The sequence below is a fragment of the Pagrus pagrus genome (assembly GCF_965226575.1).
Source record: "Pagrus pagrus genome assembly, chromosome: 4".
NCBI classification, from domain to species: Eukaryota; Metazoa; Chordata; class Actinopteri; order Spariformes; family Sparidae; genus Pagrus; species Pagrus pagrus.
Window position 1 is genome coordinate 5,400,034 of NC_140188.1, and position 19,791 is coordinate 5,419,824.

Genomic DNA, 19,791 nt, shown 5'->3' on the forward strand with positions numbered 1-19,791 from the left:
TTTTAGGAAAGTTCAGCCTCTTATTTGCGTTTTGGCTTCTCACACAAAAAGAATTTTAAAACGTGTTTTTCATTCCTGAATTTCATTAAAATCTGATGCCCTCATGCGCTTCTGCTCCGTTTGGCAACTGCTGGAGTTTGACCTCTAACTTTTGTCAATCGATACATTTTTTATGACTGTGGCGTATTTCACCACAGGGCTGGTCTTCAGCGGAAGTCAAGCTGAATGCGTCTGTTTCTGTTTTCGAAGCATTTCCAGAGTTTCAACATCAAACTCTAGGCGGCGGGCCAGGGAATTTGATGATTAAGGATAACAGCCTATCTGAGGATATATACCTACTTTTAAAGGGAACTTTAATACATAGAAGGGCTTTGATAGAAAGAGATGAGCATTTTTTTACTTTAAGAATTAAAAACAAGACTTGCCACAAGGTTTTTATGTAAAATTATACACATCTTATCACCCTAAATCACTAAACTACACAACAAAGAGAGGAAAACAACGATCCCTCTGGATGGAGATTGTTTTAAAAAATCTCTGCACAGGAAGTGAAAAACAAAACTCCTAGAAGAACAAATTACTGAGCTCCCTTTTCTTAATCTCACCAGTCTCACCGGCAATGGTGGAAGAAATACTCAGATAGAATTTGCTTGTCACGTAGGTGGGTTTTTAATATAAAAGAGAGCCGAAGTCACGGCCCCTCTGGTTCGCCCCATTTGACCTTACTTCAGAAAATCTTTGTGTGGTAGTGAATGGAAAGAGACAGGTACTGTTTTGATCCTGTTTGAACCGTGCCATGAATCACACATATGGTGTTTATCAATTCAATAAAGTCTCAGCTTGTCATAAAACCAATATAAGACTGAGGAAATACATACGTTATTATTAAGACTGCACAGCCAACAGTGATGCCGTCTTGTTAAACGGTCACCAAAACCCGTAATGTAAACACTGTAGAGCTGCTCCTGTATATTAGCAGCTCACAGAACTGACCAGCTCTCCTCTCACATAACATCAGTTGTCATTATGACCAGATTTATAGTGATTTTCATCTTTTTTAGGACCTTTTCTGTGCCGAGTTCTTCGCCATCCTGCTGTTGATGTAGTTCAGCGAGCTGTTTAACACAAAACCAGATGGCATTTTACTTAATTTACGACATACTTGTCTCGAAAAGTGTTCTTTTAAATTGCTAAATATCATATGTGTAATTCATGGCACAACTTAGGCGAAATCAAAAAGATATTTGTCTTACTCCATTCCAGACAACGTTTATCTGAAAAAGGTCCCATGGGGTCCACCTGAACGGCTCTATATTGAATAAATGAACACTAATTGGATAAAGCCATGCAGCTCCTCTCTTACATCTACTGTTCTGTCGTATCTGATCATTACAATTGTTGCTCTATCCATACGCACCTGTGCTGCCTTTTAGCTTGATGAACACCCTGACTGCTCAACACACCATTCTCAGGAAGCTGTTCATTGTTTCTGTGAGTGCTGCATAGATCACTAATGATCCAGTGCTTCTTAAATGATGTGTGATACTTGTTCCAACATTTAGTTGAACAGTAAATGGGACTCGTTGACCCTGTTGGTTTGATTTATTCTCACGATGCTCGCTGACAGCTTCAGTACGGGCCACATCCACCCAAACATCAACTGTCAAAAGATCTGTCAAATGGTGGGGGAAAAAACTGAATTTTTAAAGCCTTCATTTGGTTATAATAAGATCCTATTTTCATCCAGTAATAATCTGAATTGATTTCCATTCATTTCCATCGGGAAGCAAAGCATAATGTTATGCAAATGAATGGATATCACAGCCTGCCTGCTTTTGTCACTCTTCCTCTCGCTTTCACATCTCAGTCCGCTCAAAAACAACAGAAAAGTCCCGAAAACAATGAAAAAGATGACAGCGTCTCACATCCAGTCCAAATAAACAACAACTGTTACAGGAAAATGAACAAGGTGACTTTGACACCATTTTGACTACCTAATGTCTGTCCTCAGTCGTGGTGTTTGTTCTGCCAAACGACAGTCTGCAAACATTAACGAATCAAACGTGAGACCAAACATGCCTCGGGACGTCCACTCGGCTTCCACGGCGAGAACAGAGACGACAACAACATCGGTCGATGAAAGATTCGGCAATTACTCAAACAGCAGATTCAACACAGTGTACTTGTGTCTTTTCTGCTGTGATTCTGAGCTGTAAGAAGCCGGGGTGTTAAAAAAAAATGTATAAAACTGTGCAGTTTCATGTCTTAATGTGTGTGTACGCACAAAGACAGAAATATGCATATGCATTCATGAACAAATTTATAAAGCTGTGCGAACGCCTGATTCTGTTTTCTAATCTTATGTCATTGTGGAAACTGGCACACATGCACGAGCTTCACCATTATCCATCAATGAATGTAGAAATGCTCTTAAACACAGTGTGCCGGCTGCTCCAGCGCTCATTATGCAAAGGAAAAGTGCACCTGATTGTGTGCCATCATCGAGGTTCTCCGTCAGCATCAGAGCAGCTGTCATTATTCATAACCGTTAGCACGGCTGTAGCTATTTCTGGCACTCGAACACGTACCTGTGAACCATCACCGTGGTGTTATCTCAGAGGCTGTTTAAACGAGGTATCAAGATGCATCCTGAGTGATCCGATCACAAGTGGACGGCTCAAAGTACAGGTGTGAATGCCCCCCAGACACATCGAGGACGTGTTTAAGATCCAATCACTCAGACCGCACTCAGCGGTGGTCTGGGCCGCAGGTGACCACATTCTTTAAGCACTGTGTACGCACTTGGCATAATGGATTACAAGCTGTCTGATTTCCATGTGGTTCACTGTGATGGGAATAACATGTCCGGCCTCTCGTAACCTGCCCAGCAACAGATGTCTGTGAACACGCTGTCTGTTTCAACTGGATCGAGAAGAAACAAGTTTGTGAAACGGCTTTGGCAAATTTGCCATTAAATTCAATACATTATGTTGTTGTCTTGGCTCCACTGTACCGGCCTGTCTGCTTCTCTGTACAAAGTGCGTCTTACCTGCCAACAGTTAGCAGCTGTTTAAACGCACTGTTTCAACTGATTTCAGCATTAACACTAAATTTACCAAAAAGGACATTTTAATACATAACATGCCAAATTTTACAAATACAGTAAATGGCAACCAAATCAGGCAACTTCTTTGTTGCCCGTGGAGAAAGGCCCCAGACTCCCTTAAAAAATCACTCAATTTTATAAGTTGTTGAGTTCAGAGGACCTTTATAAAATTTGGCAAACTGTCTACAACGAATTCTGAGTATGTGGGCCTTCTGGTTAATAAGGTAAATGTAATATATGAAAATATTTCTCTCTTTGTTTCCTTTTGTCCCAGTAAAGAACATGCCCCCTTGAGACGCAGGCGGATTAGAGCGGTCCACCTGTGGTCAGATGACTCAGGTCTGAATTCTCTCTCAGGCATCATGAAACATCAGGAGGATGATCGATGATTAATATTGAATCCGACTTCATAAAGTGCTCCACAATTTAGGATCAAATGAAAAGTTCATTAAGAGAGAAGTGATGGCTCCAATGTAAATTCAAGGAATGAGTCAAATACATGCTGGTGAACAGTCCTTTGACTCATCTTCTGTCCTCTACCCACCTCCGTTACACGTACACATCATTATGAATCCGCCCCAGCTGTCAGTTAAGGCCAAAGATCAGCCACCCTTCACTTTCTGTCGGGTCACATTTCCTCCGTCCCGCTGAAATAAAAAGCTTCGGGATTTCTTTCTAACTTTAAATGTGAAGCAGAAGAGGACAAAAAGAATATTCTTAAATGCATAAATTTAAAACTGAGGGTTAATCTAAATGAAATCTGCCTCACCTTGAAGTCATTTTTCAGCACCAGTATGTTGGATAGATAGCATAACCTTGAGTAAGTGTAGTCCAAATAAGGTTTTCATATCTGATAATGTAATAACTCTGTCAAAGCAAATGGATGCCAGAAAAAATACAATCAGGCTGTGATTAAAAGCGGGCTGATTTATTTCACTGATTACTTTTAAGTCACTGACTAAAGGTGAACTTAAAAGCCTTTATATTCTTCTCAAATAATAAAAAGAGGATTTTGTCACCCTGGATATGAACTTGTAGTTCAGTCTTTGGCTCAGCAAACAAAGATTTTATTGAACGGTGTAACCTCCTGACTGGAGCCCGTCAGGATGAGGCTTAATGCCGTATTACAAACAGGGAATGTCAACAGGCAATTCCCCGGAGGACTTTCATGTTGAAACACTTCTGCTGCTACAATATCCCATCAATTACAGAGCTGCTGACTGAACACCCTGTAAAGCTGACATAAGAATCAAATTGATATTCATTAATTTGTCTGCTCTGTCTCTGAACACTGTAATCTGATGGTTGAACATGTTTTGAGATCACGTATCAGATTTCAGACACTCTTTGTGCTCCGTGTCGGGAACAAAATGTATTTTTAGTGTACAAAGCTTGAGGAAATGTTTAGTGTCGATTTACATATCCAATATCCTACGTCAGTAATAATGCTTTACTTATTTCACCACTCCTTTGCAATACCAAAAAAGTGTTGAATGTTCTTCAAAAGGTTTAAAAACTACCAATAAAAGAAGATAATATGTTCTTCTAATTCAATTTTACCTGTTTTAATGATGTCTTTTAAAACATCACCATTTTTGAAATGAGGCTCTTCTTCACTCCACTAAAGTTAATGTTCACTTTTACCCTTATTCCATGAAAAATTAAGATAGTGTAATGAAGATTTTTTTAAGACCCAAGTCCAGAATAAATTACGTGCTCCTATGGATATTTTTGGAAGACTTTGAAGCTTCCTCCCTCGTGCAGCTGCCAAAGATTTAATACCAGAGATAAGTCAGGGGATGGTCCGTGTGCACGAGGTTCTGTATTAAAACTATATTACTGCGTGCAAGAATATTAAAATCTGATCATTTCTTCAGCCTGAAGCATCAGCAGAAACACATCTCTTCTCCTCGTTATGGTGCTGTACTGTGTATCTGGTCAGATGGTGAAACACTCTGCATTCAAAGTGACCAGATTAATGTTGATAAAATCGATCACTGGTGATCTGGTGATGTTTGTGTAAAGATTTGCTACAAACAAACTGATATCCGTCAGATTGTCTCCTCGCTGCACCCACTGCTGCTTGTTATTGATATTAATGAGGATATGTTAACAACTGACTTATTAGTTTTCATTTGTTTTCCCTACATATAAATGTTGGTAATCTACATTTCTGCAAAGTACGGATATGTTTCATGTTCCAACTTTACGCTTATTTAGTTTCAATGTAATAATTTATGATGTGATGTGCTTTTGGTCTGGTTAGGCTTGTTGCACTTGGTGAGGGTTAGGAAAACATCATGTTTTTCATAATATACGTATTTTGGACACACAAATATGTCCCGATGTCTTGTCAAAAATATCCAGTGGTGTGACGCTTCCTAATGTTAAATCACCATGATCCCTCTGCAAAAATATCATGTTGACGCAGTGTTGAACGGCGGTCACTCTCGCATGTAACTTCCTCACTGTTCCCTTCCGACAGTCGTGAACATGTAATGTGAACGTGATGTGACACGTTTTGCAGAAATGTCAGTAAGGAACAAACTCCAGCCCACGACACGTGCAAACGTGAACGTATCAGTGGTTTGCAGAAATGTTAACTGCTGTCTTTTCATCCTGGGGACTGTCAAGTGTCACAGTGACTTGAATATGAGACTCCACATGTCTTCTGAAGTAACATTTAACAAATGTGTATTTTGTTTTCTTAAAGTTCAAATCCCAGTCTGTGGCATCAGAGTCCTGAATTTTCTTGAATCACAGAGTTGCTGGAGTTGCTGAGTGTGTTTGCATCACGTCTTATGATTTCTGGCTACTAAGCTGGTCTGAATTCAAACGGTATCTCCTGTTGCCATCTGCTGCTGCCAGTGACAGAATACTTATGTTTTCTAATGTAGCTTTAATTTCTCACTGCCTGGTGCTTTTACACCTGCGAATATCCTTGGCAGTGAATCCAAAACGGGCTTTCCAGATGCTCTGTCCATCTTCTGTCCATCAGTTAAAGCTGCTCTTTCGATGGTGTATCACACTCGCACATTTTCAAAAACACAAACACCTCATTCCAGCTCTTACATTTCATTTTATAAGGCTTTATGTGCGGTAATGTTTTTTTCTTCTTTTTTCTTCACATCCACGTTTACTTCCCCGGGATGAAAATGTCTCTAAATGAGAAGAGAATTGCCGCTACAGTATTTCAATAACACACAGTTTGCAGCGCACCTCGGCTTGTCGCAACAATTGCCTGAAGAAAGCCTCCTGAATTGCCTGGAGAATTACATGCCTTTGGAATTGTCATAGAAACCAGTCTCGCTATTCCAGCAACAGGCCGATTTGTGCCCCCTTATACGGCACTTTACTGTATGTGTATAATGACTTTAAGTGTTTCAGAAGACCGTATTTGTGTGTGATGGAAAGATTTCTCCCGGCTCTCTCCTGCAGGGTTCAGACGAGACATCAGAGCAGCGTCTTGGAGACGAGAGCGTGTTTTGCCCTGCTACCAATCAGGGTTTTCAAGAGCGGCGTAGTCACTTGAGAAACAGATTTTGTTTACGAGTGTTCAGAAAAAAATATTTCACATGAGCTATCTTCAATATTTTACATTGTCATTGTTGTTGAGAATCTGCTCAACTTAAAGGGACAGTTCACCCCAAAATTAAAGCAAAATATGGATATATATTTTTCGCTCTTACCTGTTATGCTATTTATCCAAGTGGATTGTTTTTGTGTGAGTTGAAAGTTTTAGAGATAAAGGCTGTAGAGGTGTCTCTCTGCTCTCAAATATAATGGAACCAGATAGCTTGCAGTGCTAAAAGCAGCCAAAAATATATTTGAAAAACTCAACAGCAATGTCTCTTATTGCTGATTACTCAGGATGATCCACAGACCTTGTTGTGAGCAGTTTCATGCTGAAAGTATTTCATATCACTGCGCAGATGGAGTGAGCAATTTCACATGGATGAAGCTGACTAAGCTAACCAACATAGCCAACATATCTAACATGATGACCATGGATGTATAATACGACCTGGTTACAGTGTTGGAGGCAGAGACAGTTGCTGCTCTGCGGCACTTGAAGTCAAAAAAGCTCGACTTCCAGGGTATGAAGATACCCAGATCTCCTGTGTTGTGCACACTAGAGACTTCTGCCATCCAAGTCGACTCACATCCGATTTAGCGCCCGGCTAACTTGAACAGAGATAAAAAGATGAATGAATGAATGAAGACAATGAATCTTGCTGCTCTTCTAGGCTTTCCAAATTTCATTAGACTTAATGGATTCAGATATGATGAGTCATTTCTCGGGGTTGTGAAGCTTAATAATAATAATGTATCCACCATTTTACAGCTGCTTCACAATGTAAGCTTATGGGAAAAAGTCTTATTGGCTTCAAAGCCTAGCGCTCTTCCTGAGGGCTTGTGGAGAACGCCATTAATGTTAGCATCCTGACCTGCCGTGAGCACCAGCCTCTTTTCATTACTATCATTTGTGCTTTCTTCCCCTCTTCTTTCTTCTGCCTTTAATCCAGAAATCGATCACTGCTCCAATGCACAAATAATGGTGGAGCAGTGCCTTTATATTGTTAAGTTGTCTTACTGTTTCAGGATGATCAAATGGGTAATCAAACTTTGTGCCCTTCACTGTTTGCGTAGCGCCTCGTGAAGCGCTCTTCTAACCACATTCCTTCATGACATTTTACCTTGATATTATTTATGTTGCACACTGTTATGCTCATCTGACAGAGATCATAAAATTCAGCGGTAGGCTGCAACAAAATTGTGGACAGATGATGCCACAGTGCAGCACGTCATATTTTATTGACGTCGCTTTAAAACAGGGCTCTGAAGCACAGATGTCTCAGCTTGTTAAGTGCCTGTTGCCTCGACTCGGCTCTCCACACGTCTCATCCTTTCCTCCTACGCTCGCGTCTCAAGTGGGAGGGTGTGACAACTCGGTTGGACTCTTGTTTACTTTGCTTCCCCTTTTATTTTGTAACTTCATGCATTCCAGATTGTGTGACTTCCTGCTGTTGCTGAGTTTCATTCATCACCTGTTTTTTAGGATTATCCAACCAGTCCTTTTAGTACGTGTACTCCAAGTTGTTCACTACCTGTTTGCCAGATTGTGTATATTCACATGCAGCCAGTAGTTTTCAGGTGTGTGACCGCAGCCTGTTTGTCTGATCCACTGTAAGTTTGTTGCTTCAGACTGTTTTTGTATCCTGCCTTTGCCTGCCAATCATCTGCCTCGTCTGCACCGCTGACAGACACTCCTGTATGGACTTCGACTTCTACCAAGAACACTTTGGCTGTATACACGTGGATGCAGTCAGTGATTCTTGCGCTTGAGTCCATTCTTGAGTTCTGGCCATCACTGTTGACTCTGGCCATGATGGACGCGAGGAGAGGAGGTGAGGAAAGGAAACGAGGATGTACAAACTGAGAAACGAGAAGAAGTGCATGAGCGGCGACGCAGTTGTAATTTGGTATTAAGAAATAGCTCCTACATGAAACTGCTCACAACGAGGTCTATCTTCAGTAACCAATGATGATTTCTTGGAAGAGACAATGTTGTTGCAGTTTTTCAAATGTATTTTTTGAGTGCAATCTTGTTCCACTGTGTTGGAGGGAAGGTGGACGTCTCTACAGTTGATATCTCCTTTGCAACTCACAGCAAAACTTTCTAGATGGCTAAACAGCACAACAGGTAAGAGGAAATACATTTATATTTGATTTCAGGGGTGACCTGTCTCTTTGAACACACTAAAGCACAGCTCCCTTTTCTAACTATAAATGCAACTGCACGGAGAGCGATTCAACATTCCTCTTAGACGTTCATGCAAAAGAGTCATGCAGCTAAATCTAGCATTTAGAAAGTGTTAAATATTTACAGACACTACCTCTACACTCTTCTCTACGATCAGGATTCATGCATACAAAGACTGTAAGACGAGAAGAGGATGAAGTGTTACACAATAAAACCTTTCCTCCGTGTTTTCTTTGCCAGTGAGTCATATTTTACGTGACATTTTCAGAAAATAATGGAGCACTTACATGGCTGATCTTATGATCGCTCGCAAGAATTGCAGGCTTGATTTAGGTTTCATTGTGTCTCTGTTGCGCCAAAGAACTGCACGTCTCTGTGACGAGTGCTATGGAAATAACAGCCTGAAAATATCTCAGCCTCAATCCAACTTTCTGCAGAGCAGCGAGGGCGAAATCAAAAGACGGCCAAGACTAAAGAGGAAGGTAGACAAGGGAACCATAATAAAGGGAGGTCTGTGCATGTGAGAGGGGGATGAACGAGGGAAAGGAGTGCATCAGTCTGTGTACCTTGAGGCCAAAGTCTGAGGGGAAAGGCCTATAATGGCATGCGCTAGTGTGAGCTAGGCTGGATGGTTGCATACTCGACAAGATCCCCAGGGCCAGTGTGAGCAGAGCTTCGTGGGCTGGGAGAGGAGGCCAAAGCTGCAGTATCCAGCTCCGCATACTGGACATCACAGTCCTTGTGGCCAGAGTTCTGGAGACAAGAGAGGCGAAAGGTGTGTGAGGAGTGAGGCAGCCAAAAATATGAGAGAGAGAGAGAGTGAGAGAGACAGACTGGCTGAGAGAGAGAGAGAGAGAGAGAGAGAGAGAGTGGCAGATGAAACGGATGAGAAAGTAATATTGATTGACGATGTGATGGTCATGGGGATGTTTTGAGTTGGTGAGCAGCGGTGTTAGAGAGGACGGCAAAGAAAAAAATGTGAAAGCATGGGACATGTAAATAAAATGTCAGGTTACGTCTGAATGTGACAAAGATGGAGACGTCGCTCAGAAAATAACAGTCAGACAGAAAATAATACAAGACCATAAATAAAAGGTTAGAGATGAAGGAAGGACTTCAGACTTTGTTTACATGCACATAATGACATTTTTCTATTATCGTGATTCACATAATAGAAGGTGTTTACATGTGATTTTATTCAGTTGATTTCATGTTTGTGTTTTTATGATGCATTTCTCAGAAATGATGTCCCGCTCAGAGTCGATGGGCATGAAAACTGGATTTAAACAAAAACAATCGCTGTAACCAAACAAACCAAACACACATTGGGCAGTGTTGCAACTCTAATGCTTGGATTACAGTGAACGCATGTCCACACAATCTTCCAGAACAACTACGACAACAGTAATTTGTGTCCCGATCGCTGTATGAATTCTCCAATTCCCGTTGGAAACCGCAGTTACTATGCAGCACATGCACGTATTTTGACAACCAGTAAACACATTCATGGAGATGCTGAGAGGCTGGAGTATCAGTGTGCATGTAAACACAGACAAAGACCTTCATTTAACCAGCATCTGACCACAGTGCACGAACACAAGTCCAATGATTGACTGACTGATTGACTCAATGAGCAATTGGCTGAGAGGATGATTGAGTAAATGACCTCAATGGGATAATCAATAAATGACAATGACCTCTTTCAGCGCTGTTTATCAAATTCAAAAAATACTTCTCAGATTGTTTTGGAAATGAGACTTAAAGGCACCGGGTCAATAATTATCTGACAAATTCAGCCCAGTCACTTAAAATAAAATGTTGGCATTGTAAGGTCCAGTCCCAGTACACCCCCTGTCCCTCCCACTCAGCCCAACCACGCTGGTTTCCAGTTGATGTCCAAGGGAGATACAGGGTGAAGTCTGGGGTTACATGACTGTAGTTTCAATGTATAATGGTCCTTTTCTCTATAACAAGCATAAAACAATTGCTACTAATCTTCTGATGACTAGTAGCAATGACTGTGTCACATTTTGATGTATTTCAGTTTAGGATCCTCCCTCTTGTGTGGCACGTGACGCCCAAAGTTTAGGGTAGGAACACAGGCTGCTAATGCTAATGCCTCTAAAGCAAAGAGTGTGGCCAGGTAATGAAGCACTGTTATCTTTTATTGGATTACTTGATTGATAGCGTTCAGCTGTGAGCAAATTTGCAAACATCCATACTTTTCTATCTCCATCAGATAAATAAGCAACCTCGCGATAACACCAGGATTGCCACAGTAGTGGAAGAGAAGTCAACAAAGCTGAAGACAGCATGGAAATGTCTGGTCACATCAGTGACTAATGATGTCATAGGAGGGTCTTGTAGGTCTGTTCTGATGGACAAGGGGGCAGCTGGTTGTGCCTACATTTCTGCAAACCATGGATATGTTAAATTTGTATGTTTCTAATGTATCATATCAACATTTCTACAGCAGTTTGAGACTACTTCGACCACTGTTCACTTCCTGTTTCAGACAATAAAACCGGGTTGTTATTGCGACTGCCAGATGTGTTTATAGTGACATAAAACAAGATGTTTTCCGCACCATAACCAGAGGGGTTTTGTGCTCAAACTTAACCAGATCCTGAGCACAACACTGTCACAACATTATAGTGAAAAGAAATGTAAAGGTTCAATGTATCCATGGTTTGCAGGAATGTACAGTGCCAACATTTTTTCTGGAGACTGGGACTGTGGGGAAAAAAAGACAAAAAAGACAACAGGACAAACACAAGAGGTTTTGATTTCATTGGCCCCTTTTCTCCTTAAAGGTGATAATGATTACATTTCCAATTTAGTTTGTGAGAAACAGTTAATTGTGTGTTTACTTCTTTTAGAAACAAACCAAAGACGGATGTTAACACAGTGACGTTTCAAGGTTTTTGGCACAGAGGAGGATGAATGAGAATCAGACTGTACTGATGTTCGAATCACCGACAAACCAGAATTGCAGGTGAATGATGAGATAATGGACAGATATCCCATTTCGCTACGTTTTGAGGTGTAAAAACTCCCAATATGTACTTCGCTGCAGCTGCGGGGTAATTTTTTATTCCGTGAGTAAAAAGGCCTGCGTGAGAAAATCAGTGATTGGATCAAATGGTAATGTTTCTCCTCTTAGTCTGCCTGCTTGCTCCTGGTAATGAAAACTTAGTAAAATAGGGGGAGTTATGACAACATAAAAGCAAAGCAGAGATGTCGGCTACTCTGCGTCTCCATAAATTGCATCTCCGGATGGACGGTGAGGGGATGTGAGGGAGGAAAATGCATTGGAATGATACCTGTTGTCCCCCCATTGCATCAGTGTACCTCAGTTCCACCTGAGGAAGGATTACATAGAAATGATTGAATCTTTTTACAGAATCTCCACATCAATAATCTAAATCTACTGTGCAGTCTCTCCGCCATCGCATATTTCCCCGGCACTCACGCCCTGCACTCGCTGGGATATTTAAATATCTGGAATATTTGTCATGACCAGAGTGCAATCAGGGGGAAAATTACAGCCACATCGCATTCAAAATTGGCAGATAGTGTTTTGCCCCTAGAGAATCATCATTAGTAACACTCGACGCTCAGCAGTCAATGCATGTCTCTCACAAATAGTGTTTTGAAAACCTCCCTGATACCCTATTCATCTTAAGAGCAGCCCTAAACTTCAATTTAACTGGAATGTTATCAGAGATAAGAAATAAATCGGAGAAAAATCTGCCCTCTGTGTCCAAGGATTATCAGACTTAAACATCCTGCTCCTTTGAGCATAGAATTGAAGATGATAGTTTAATATCCTTGAATGACTACACAAGAAATCAAAATCAATTCGTCCGGGGGAAATAGTGATAGTAATTGAGTTATCCCTGCAAGTTTGTTGAGAAAATAAGAGTCATTTAAAAAAAAAAAAAAAAAAGCACACCATTAAAAGCAAAGCAGTAATTTCAAGAAGATGAAAACATTAAGCATGAAGTAAATCAGGAGCATCAGTTAAGCACAACAGAGATGGAACAGAGATTTTCCCCAAGTTCAGCCACATCAGCTTCATATTAAAGAAAATGAACTTTTACTAAACACAGCAGACAGTCACGGACATTAAGCCGGTTTAAGTTATTCAGCAGACAAGCAGAGAAATACAACACACTGCAATATCAAGCTTATACACTGAAACAAAAGCAGTTTAATTCAACTTAAAAACATGAGCGGCCAGGCTGACACTCTCTTTCACACGGCACTTGATGAGGATGTTGAGAGTGTTTGATAAACATAAAGGACAAGCTGTTGATATCTTATATTTCTCTTACTGTCAACAGTCAAAAAGCCAAAACCAGCATGTGTCAGACCGTCTCTCAACGCTTTAACATCAAGTCCGTCATTCTGACTGAAGATCTTTGAAAACTGGAGACAACTATGTCTCTTCTTTCATCTCACAAGTTGTATATGAAAGTGAGGACGGTGTACGTCGAGTTGACTCAATGACTCGTCTTAATGAAGGAACACCTCGCCCAGTGCACCGGCGTGTCTCACTGATGTGTTTTTAATAGTTTTTGGACAACAGTGAAGCTCTGTGACGCAGAGGAATAATGACATAAACTTGAAAGGGCACTCGGATCACCGCCTGGTGCGTCTGGCTGAAGCACAGGGAGGTGAAATAAGGCAACAGATGGTGAAGTACTGATTGCAGTGACACCATTACTGCCACACGCAAGCAGCGAAGATGTGCATAGTTTTTGGTGTAGTATGGTGGTGAATGTTTTCATTTATAGATTCATGAAAAGTTTTTAATGAAGTGATTTTGTATATTATATGTTTGAGATGCTTTCTGGTATAACAGCACATCCCTCCTGTAAACACACTGACTGTGATGCCGGCTCTCCTATTAAATGTCGTTCTACTTCGTCGTCTCCTAAATGTTTGTAAGTGCACCTGGCTGTTGCGATGTCGTTTTGGTGCCACGTTGATGTCGCTATGTCTGATATATCATTAACAACATGCGGCTCACCTGCTGTTTTGAAATCAGATCAGGGATGAAAAACTTAAAAAACATGAGGTGTGTTTCTAAGAGACTTTATAAATAAACTGCTGAGGAAGGACACAATAAATGGGATAGTGAGTTCAAACATCGCATTTTAAATGTTGTTATTTATTTACGACTTCTTCTTCTCCATTGAGAACATTTTTTATCTATTTATTTTATTTATTTTACCACCACACAAAATAAAACTTGTCCCCCTTTCCCCTGCAAACAGGTGAGCCATTGAGTGGCGGTGAAGATAACAAAAAGGGGATTTATTCTTCTTGTATTGTGCCTAACTTTGGGGGATAGTATGGAAGTAACCTGCATACGCTCTGGTTCAAGGTGAGGCCAGACTTTTCTGTGGATGTCAGTTTTTGAGCCGGTGCTGAGCCAGTGTCTGCAGACAGACTTGTTTTTTAGCCAAGCGAATTGCTGGAAAAATGTCTTTTTCTGTGTTGTAACACAAATTGTAAAATGCCAAATGTCAATAACAGTATAAAACAGAGTAGTTGATAAAATTGCTTTTTTTTTTTTTTAAAATAGTGCCCCACAAAAAGTCCTTGAGCACAGAGTCATGGATGTGCACAAAAAACCTTGGGCTGATGGGTCCATTAGGAAGCGGACATGGACACACAGATGGTCACTGCTGGTTCTGGTCTTTTTATCAGACTTGTTAACAGAAAGAAAAATATTTTTTACCAGCCTTATCCTGTAAATCTCAGGACTTGAACTCATGATTATGACTTCAGAGATGGTTCTGACAGTGCGATGTATGTTGATTTGATATTAAACTGAACACAATGAGAGATTTTACAGTGTGTGGAGGCTCAAGGTGTGCTGGAATTAAGATTAACGCCCACATGCCGCTGTCTGCAGGATGCACTTTCCTCTTTACGCCAACAGCTGGTGTTTGTTTGTTACACAATGCATGACACTTACCTTCATTAGCACTGCCAGTAGCGATGGTAATACCAATTTCAAGCTTATTGTTCCTCCGTGCTACCGCATTGTATGGCTGATAGAGCAAGTGTAAAAGAACCTGCTTTCACACGCAACACATTAGCTTACACATGCGCACACACTGTCTCCAAATCCAAACGACTTTTATTTTCTTTAACAGAAAGCGACTCCAGCCAAAGCAAATAAAGCCCCGTAAAACACTCAGGCATCTGTTCCACTGAGGGAGGCTCACCACAGTCAGCAGACACAACACAGCAAACACTTCATAGTCAACAGTTCACACTCAGGGGCGATGATGTACTGTAGAGCATCACACTGCAATTCATCTGCACACGGTTGCCATGCAAACACACAAGTCATTACGGCAGATTAGGCGGAGTGGAGGGGGAGGTGAGGCAGAGGGCAGAGCGGGTGGAGAGCGTTCGGGTCGGAGCGTGAAACAGTCCACACACACACAGAGAGACAGAGAGAGAGAAAAGGTCGGCCGGCCCAGGTTTATATAGGTGAGTGGTGCTGATGTAAATGATGAGATAAGGAGCTTAGTCAAAGCTCCCAGTGGATTTACTGGTCAGCTTGTTAGAGAGGCCGCCGTCTACCAGACCAGCAAGGACGGAAGCAGCTACGTTAAAGATCCTCAGTGACATTCAGGATGCATTCAGCTGCTGCATTTCATTTATAAATCAATTCTCAAATACCTCCAGGCATAATAACACAAGAAAGTTCACCCTTTCACCGGCAATTACTGCTGGCCGAAGGCAGCGTCTGTGGGTGACCCCTTCATAGAGAAGCTCCTCTGAACCCGCTCGTGGCATCACTACTCACCGGCTTATCAGTGAAGGGGGTCGACTCGGAGGGCGCCATGTCGTAATAAGGAGGCTGAAGAGGAAGCTTCTGCATTTCCTCGTCCTTGTCGAGATGAACCACCTACAGGAAACACCGAGAGCTCAGCAAGACTCATAATGAGCTCCAGAACCAGACAATCCAACCAGTTGATACTCGGGCCGCTCTGCAAGCCTCGCAAAGGTTAACTGAGCAATTATCCTGTCACTGAACCATTGTTGCATTACTTCAGAGCTACAAAACTCCAGCAGCAGAATATTGTGTTGAAAGCTTTTTGACTTTGTTTGCTCACATTTCTCATTTTTTTTCATTTTTTTTCCTCAGTGGTAATGAACACAAACAAGAAGTGAAATCTGACAGAGAATACAGCCTGACAGCAGGTTGAACTTTAACCGCTCCAGTGAACTATAAGTGCATCAAAAATGTTTTGTCAAATTAATAGCTTCCATAGCACACAAAGGTATGATGCAAACTTCTGAAATAGTGGAGCAGGAATGCCAAAGCAACTGAAAAGAGGTTGCTGTGATTCACAACCACTGAAGGAAGAAACCGCCGGGATAATTCATACATGAAGGTGACGTGTGATCACAGAACAGATATCCTGCAGATTAATTACAGCTCAACGAACTCAGGTTGTCAATATATGGAAGAAGCTCTTTGAAATCACCTTCGTATATTAATGTAAAATAATATTTTTCCTCCTCCTATTTATAATAAGAGCCAAACATGAAAATATGCACTATTTTCAGAAGCATCACAGACTGGACTCCCTGTCTTGTTGTTTACTCTGCAGGTTTCTTTCAATGGTTTGATGTTGTCGAACTCAAATTTGGACTCATCTACCTGCAAAGGTGCCTTTGAAGAAAGATTTTCTTTCAAAAGGATTCAAACTGGACTGCAGTCGAGTCTAGATGATAGTCTGAGATGTAGAAATGTTACATTTCAAAAGCGAAGACGACTCTTTAATGTGTCAAATGTTTGTTTACTCTCGAACAAAGCGATGTGCTTATTAAAGCTACATAGGCTACAATTTCAGGAAAGACATTTTCACAACAAACAGGAGGAGGTGTTTTACTTTTACATTTGTGAATTCAAAGTCAACTTTATTTTACATCAGATTATATTAAAACAGTAGTTTATTAAATATTAATGCTAATGTCACACTTATAATGGACTGTTTTGTGCATGATTGTGTTGAAACCAGTGTTTGAAGAGGTTATTATTATCTTACTATTATTATTATTATTATTATATTATTTCGTTTGCACAGTTTCAGGGTTATACTTTTATTTTGGGTGTCTAATTGAAAATGTTTTTAAAAAATACATAATTTTTCTCATACTGTCCATTGCTGCAGCACCTCTATTCACCCTCTGTCTGAACGCTCAGTTTTAAGGCCTGTCTCTTTAAGAGGCCCCTCCCGAAGAGCCCAGTCTGCTCTGATTGGTCAGCTCTCACAGGCCTGAGCAGGCACCGCCCACTGTGTTCCTGCGTCAGCTCTGGAGGTGTTTTTGTAACCATGGCGATGCCGGGGGGCATGGCCTGATATCACAACCTGACAGTTTAAGGCACAGTTTCTCTGTGGATTGAGCATTTATGATACTTTCACTGTAGTTATCCAGCGCCTACACCCGCTCTATAATCAAAAAGGCATGGAAATCTTACTTTCTATAATGTGAGAGCTTTAAATGTCGATCTAAGAGCCAAAGATTTTATGCTACAGAGGTGACAGAAGGACTTTTTTAGAAAAAATTCAGCAGGAAATTAGGGAGTCATTCATTTTAAAAGAGAGCAGGGCACATTAGCAGACAAATGAAGGGTGAAGATGATGGAACCAATCCGATTTGACTATATATCTCAAAACAACATGAGTCACACTGTGAAACTACTCTTAGACAATTTTTGCAACCCAGGGCTCTTCTTTTGAAAGAGGCATGATAACAAAAGAGATGAGAACACCATGACAGCTGTCTTATGTTTTTTTTTTTCTTCCTCCCACCGTTCAGCAGACTAGTTGGGGGCTAAGTCATATATCTAAGCCTCTTACTCTAAAATTCAAGGTGCAGCTAGTAGGTGTTTTGCAGCATATGAGAAGAGCGGGAGGGGGCAAAGTGCTCCTCTGTAGTTTTGCTTCAGCAAGTCGCCAGTCTCATAATTTCCACACAGCATGTTCCTAATTGATCCATCAGTCTCTATCACAATGCAAAGTTTGATGCTGCTGACAGCCGAGTACCTTTTAAAGGTTTTTTATGATGTTATATTCGCAAGAGGCTCAGGAAACGTTTTACGACATGAAAGGATTAATTAATTTTCTAATTGCAAATGAACACTCAAAAAACCTTCGCTAAACTTTAAACGTCAGATCTGCCGGTCGGACAAAGGAAAAGAAATAAAAGTGAATGAAAGAAATCAATGTCATGGAGAACAATGATGATATAATGAATGTGAGATTCATAATAGATGTTGAACACTGTTTTTCCTCTGCACACCTCTGCGCTGTTCAATTTGAGGGATCAAAAGGCTGCCAAACTCTATTTGATCCACATTTTTCCGACACTGAAAAATAGCTGTTGAATGCCAGTCAATATGCACTTGGTTGGTGTGAGCTTTTCCATTCATATTACATCAAAAGGTGAAGAATTTAAGAGCTGAGTGCTAGAGCGGTGAGCTGAGTACCCGGCTTCACACACAATTAGCTGGAGGAAACGTTTGTTGGGAGCATAAAGACATCGGCCCCCTGGATGGCTGTTTGTTTGTTTGGCTCTCCGAGTCCATCTCACAGCAACACGCACGTCTGTGATGTAGCGAGCGCAGATGTTGATACTTTGGCTGCGTTGTCAGTTTTGCTCTGTGCATTGGGCAATAATAAAAGCACAGAGCTGCCAATTTCTTCAGGCCAGCGGAGTCACCTAGCAACCTATGCTGAAATAAAGCTGTAAAATCCAACTCGTTCAGGTTCCAGTTCAGTAACAGGATACACTGCTGTACCTGCCCGTCACTGAGCGGCTCTTCACTTGTGATCTGAACTTTTTCCTCAAAAGTCATTGATGTTCGGTGTGATTTAGACCGAGAGGCTGTGGTCAGCAGCAGTGCTCACAAACTGTCACTATGTTTTTATTTCTTTCACGTAAGGTTTTGTCATGAAAGACTGCGAGCAGATCGTCCGATGGTTACTCTCCCACAGTGAGTGATGGAGGAGACCTGGGCTGGTCACTGTGTGTCCTCCAGGGTTGTGATCATGTAATCCGATTACATAAATAAGCAGCTCTTAGATTAGATCATAGTTATATCGTGAAAAGATTACTTGGTTACATTTTTTTTATTACGTCTTTGTTTTAAAATGATACAACTTTTACATCAAGATGAATATGCTGAATGTGCTCCTCTTTATATCAGAGTTACTCCTCTCAGGTTGCCAGTTTTATTGATGGTGACTCAAAGAGATTCTGGAGAGAGATAACACTTAACATTAATTGTTGAGTCTCAACATTTTATTCTTACCCGAAATGTCAGTGCATGATGATCTGGGAATAAGACTCAGCAGTAAACTATCTTTCTCAAGAATCACTTTCCCTTCCTGTAACTAATGCTTGCTTTCGTTTTGTAGTGATGATAATGGAGTTTTTTTTTTTTTGCTTTTTTTCTTTACACTTTAAATGAAGGATGGACATTTTCAGTATGTTCTCAACTTTAAAAGACCTTTACAAGAGCTCACCATGGCCTTAGACTAAAAATAGCACACAGCAAAAACAAAAAACTTTAAAGAAACATCATCCCACAGAGTACACACAGTCAGGATAATGAAAAAGTACCCAAAAGTCATACTTGCGTAAAAGTAAAGATATTGTGTTAGATGTTATCTATATAAATATCTTATATTACATGTACTAAAGTACAAGTAAAAGTAAAGTAAACATATTTGTTATCCTATACTTAACTTTAGCTTTGACTCTGTTGCAGCATTCAATCTGCAGAGTAACGCGGAGGAGTAAAAGTACAATATCTACCTCCAAAATGTGGTGGAGGGAAGTAAATGTACTAGTTACATTTCATCGCTGCACACATTACACT

At 40.8% G+C, this 19,791-nt stretch overlaps 1 protein-coding gene across 3 annotated transcripts in view; it reads right to left on the bottom strand.

The window, feature by feature from the left end:
* nectin1b (nectin cell adhesion molecule 1b) overlaps nt 1-19,791 on the bottom strand; it is a 243,200-nt gene that overhangs the window by 8,734 nt on the left and 214,675 nt on the right. Inside the window, exons 12-13 of one of the 3 annotated variants that reach the window (XM_084351958.1) lie at nt 15,703-15,804; nt 9,437-9,623 (exon numbers count right to left, since the gene is read on the bottom strand). In XM_084351958.1, the coding sequence (XP_084208084.1) occupies nt 9,480-9,623; nt 15,703-15,804 (246 nt within the window). In that variant the 3' untranslated portion in view covers nt 9,437-9,479. The remainder of the gene's footprint in view (nt 1-9,436; nt 9,624-15,702; nt 15,805-19,791) is intronic. The other 2 variants (XM_084351956.1, XM_084351959.1) reach the window with 2 other exon arrangements.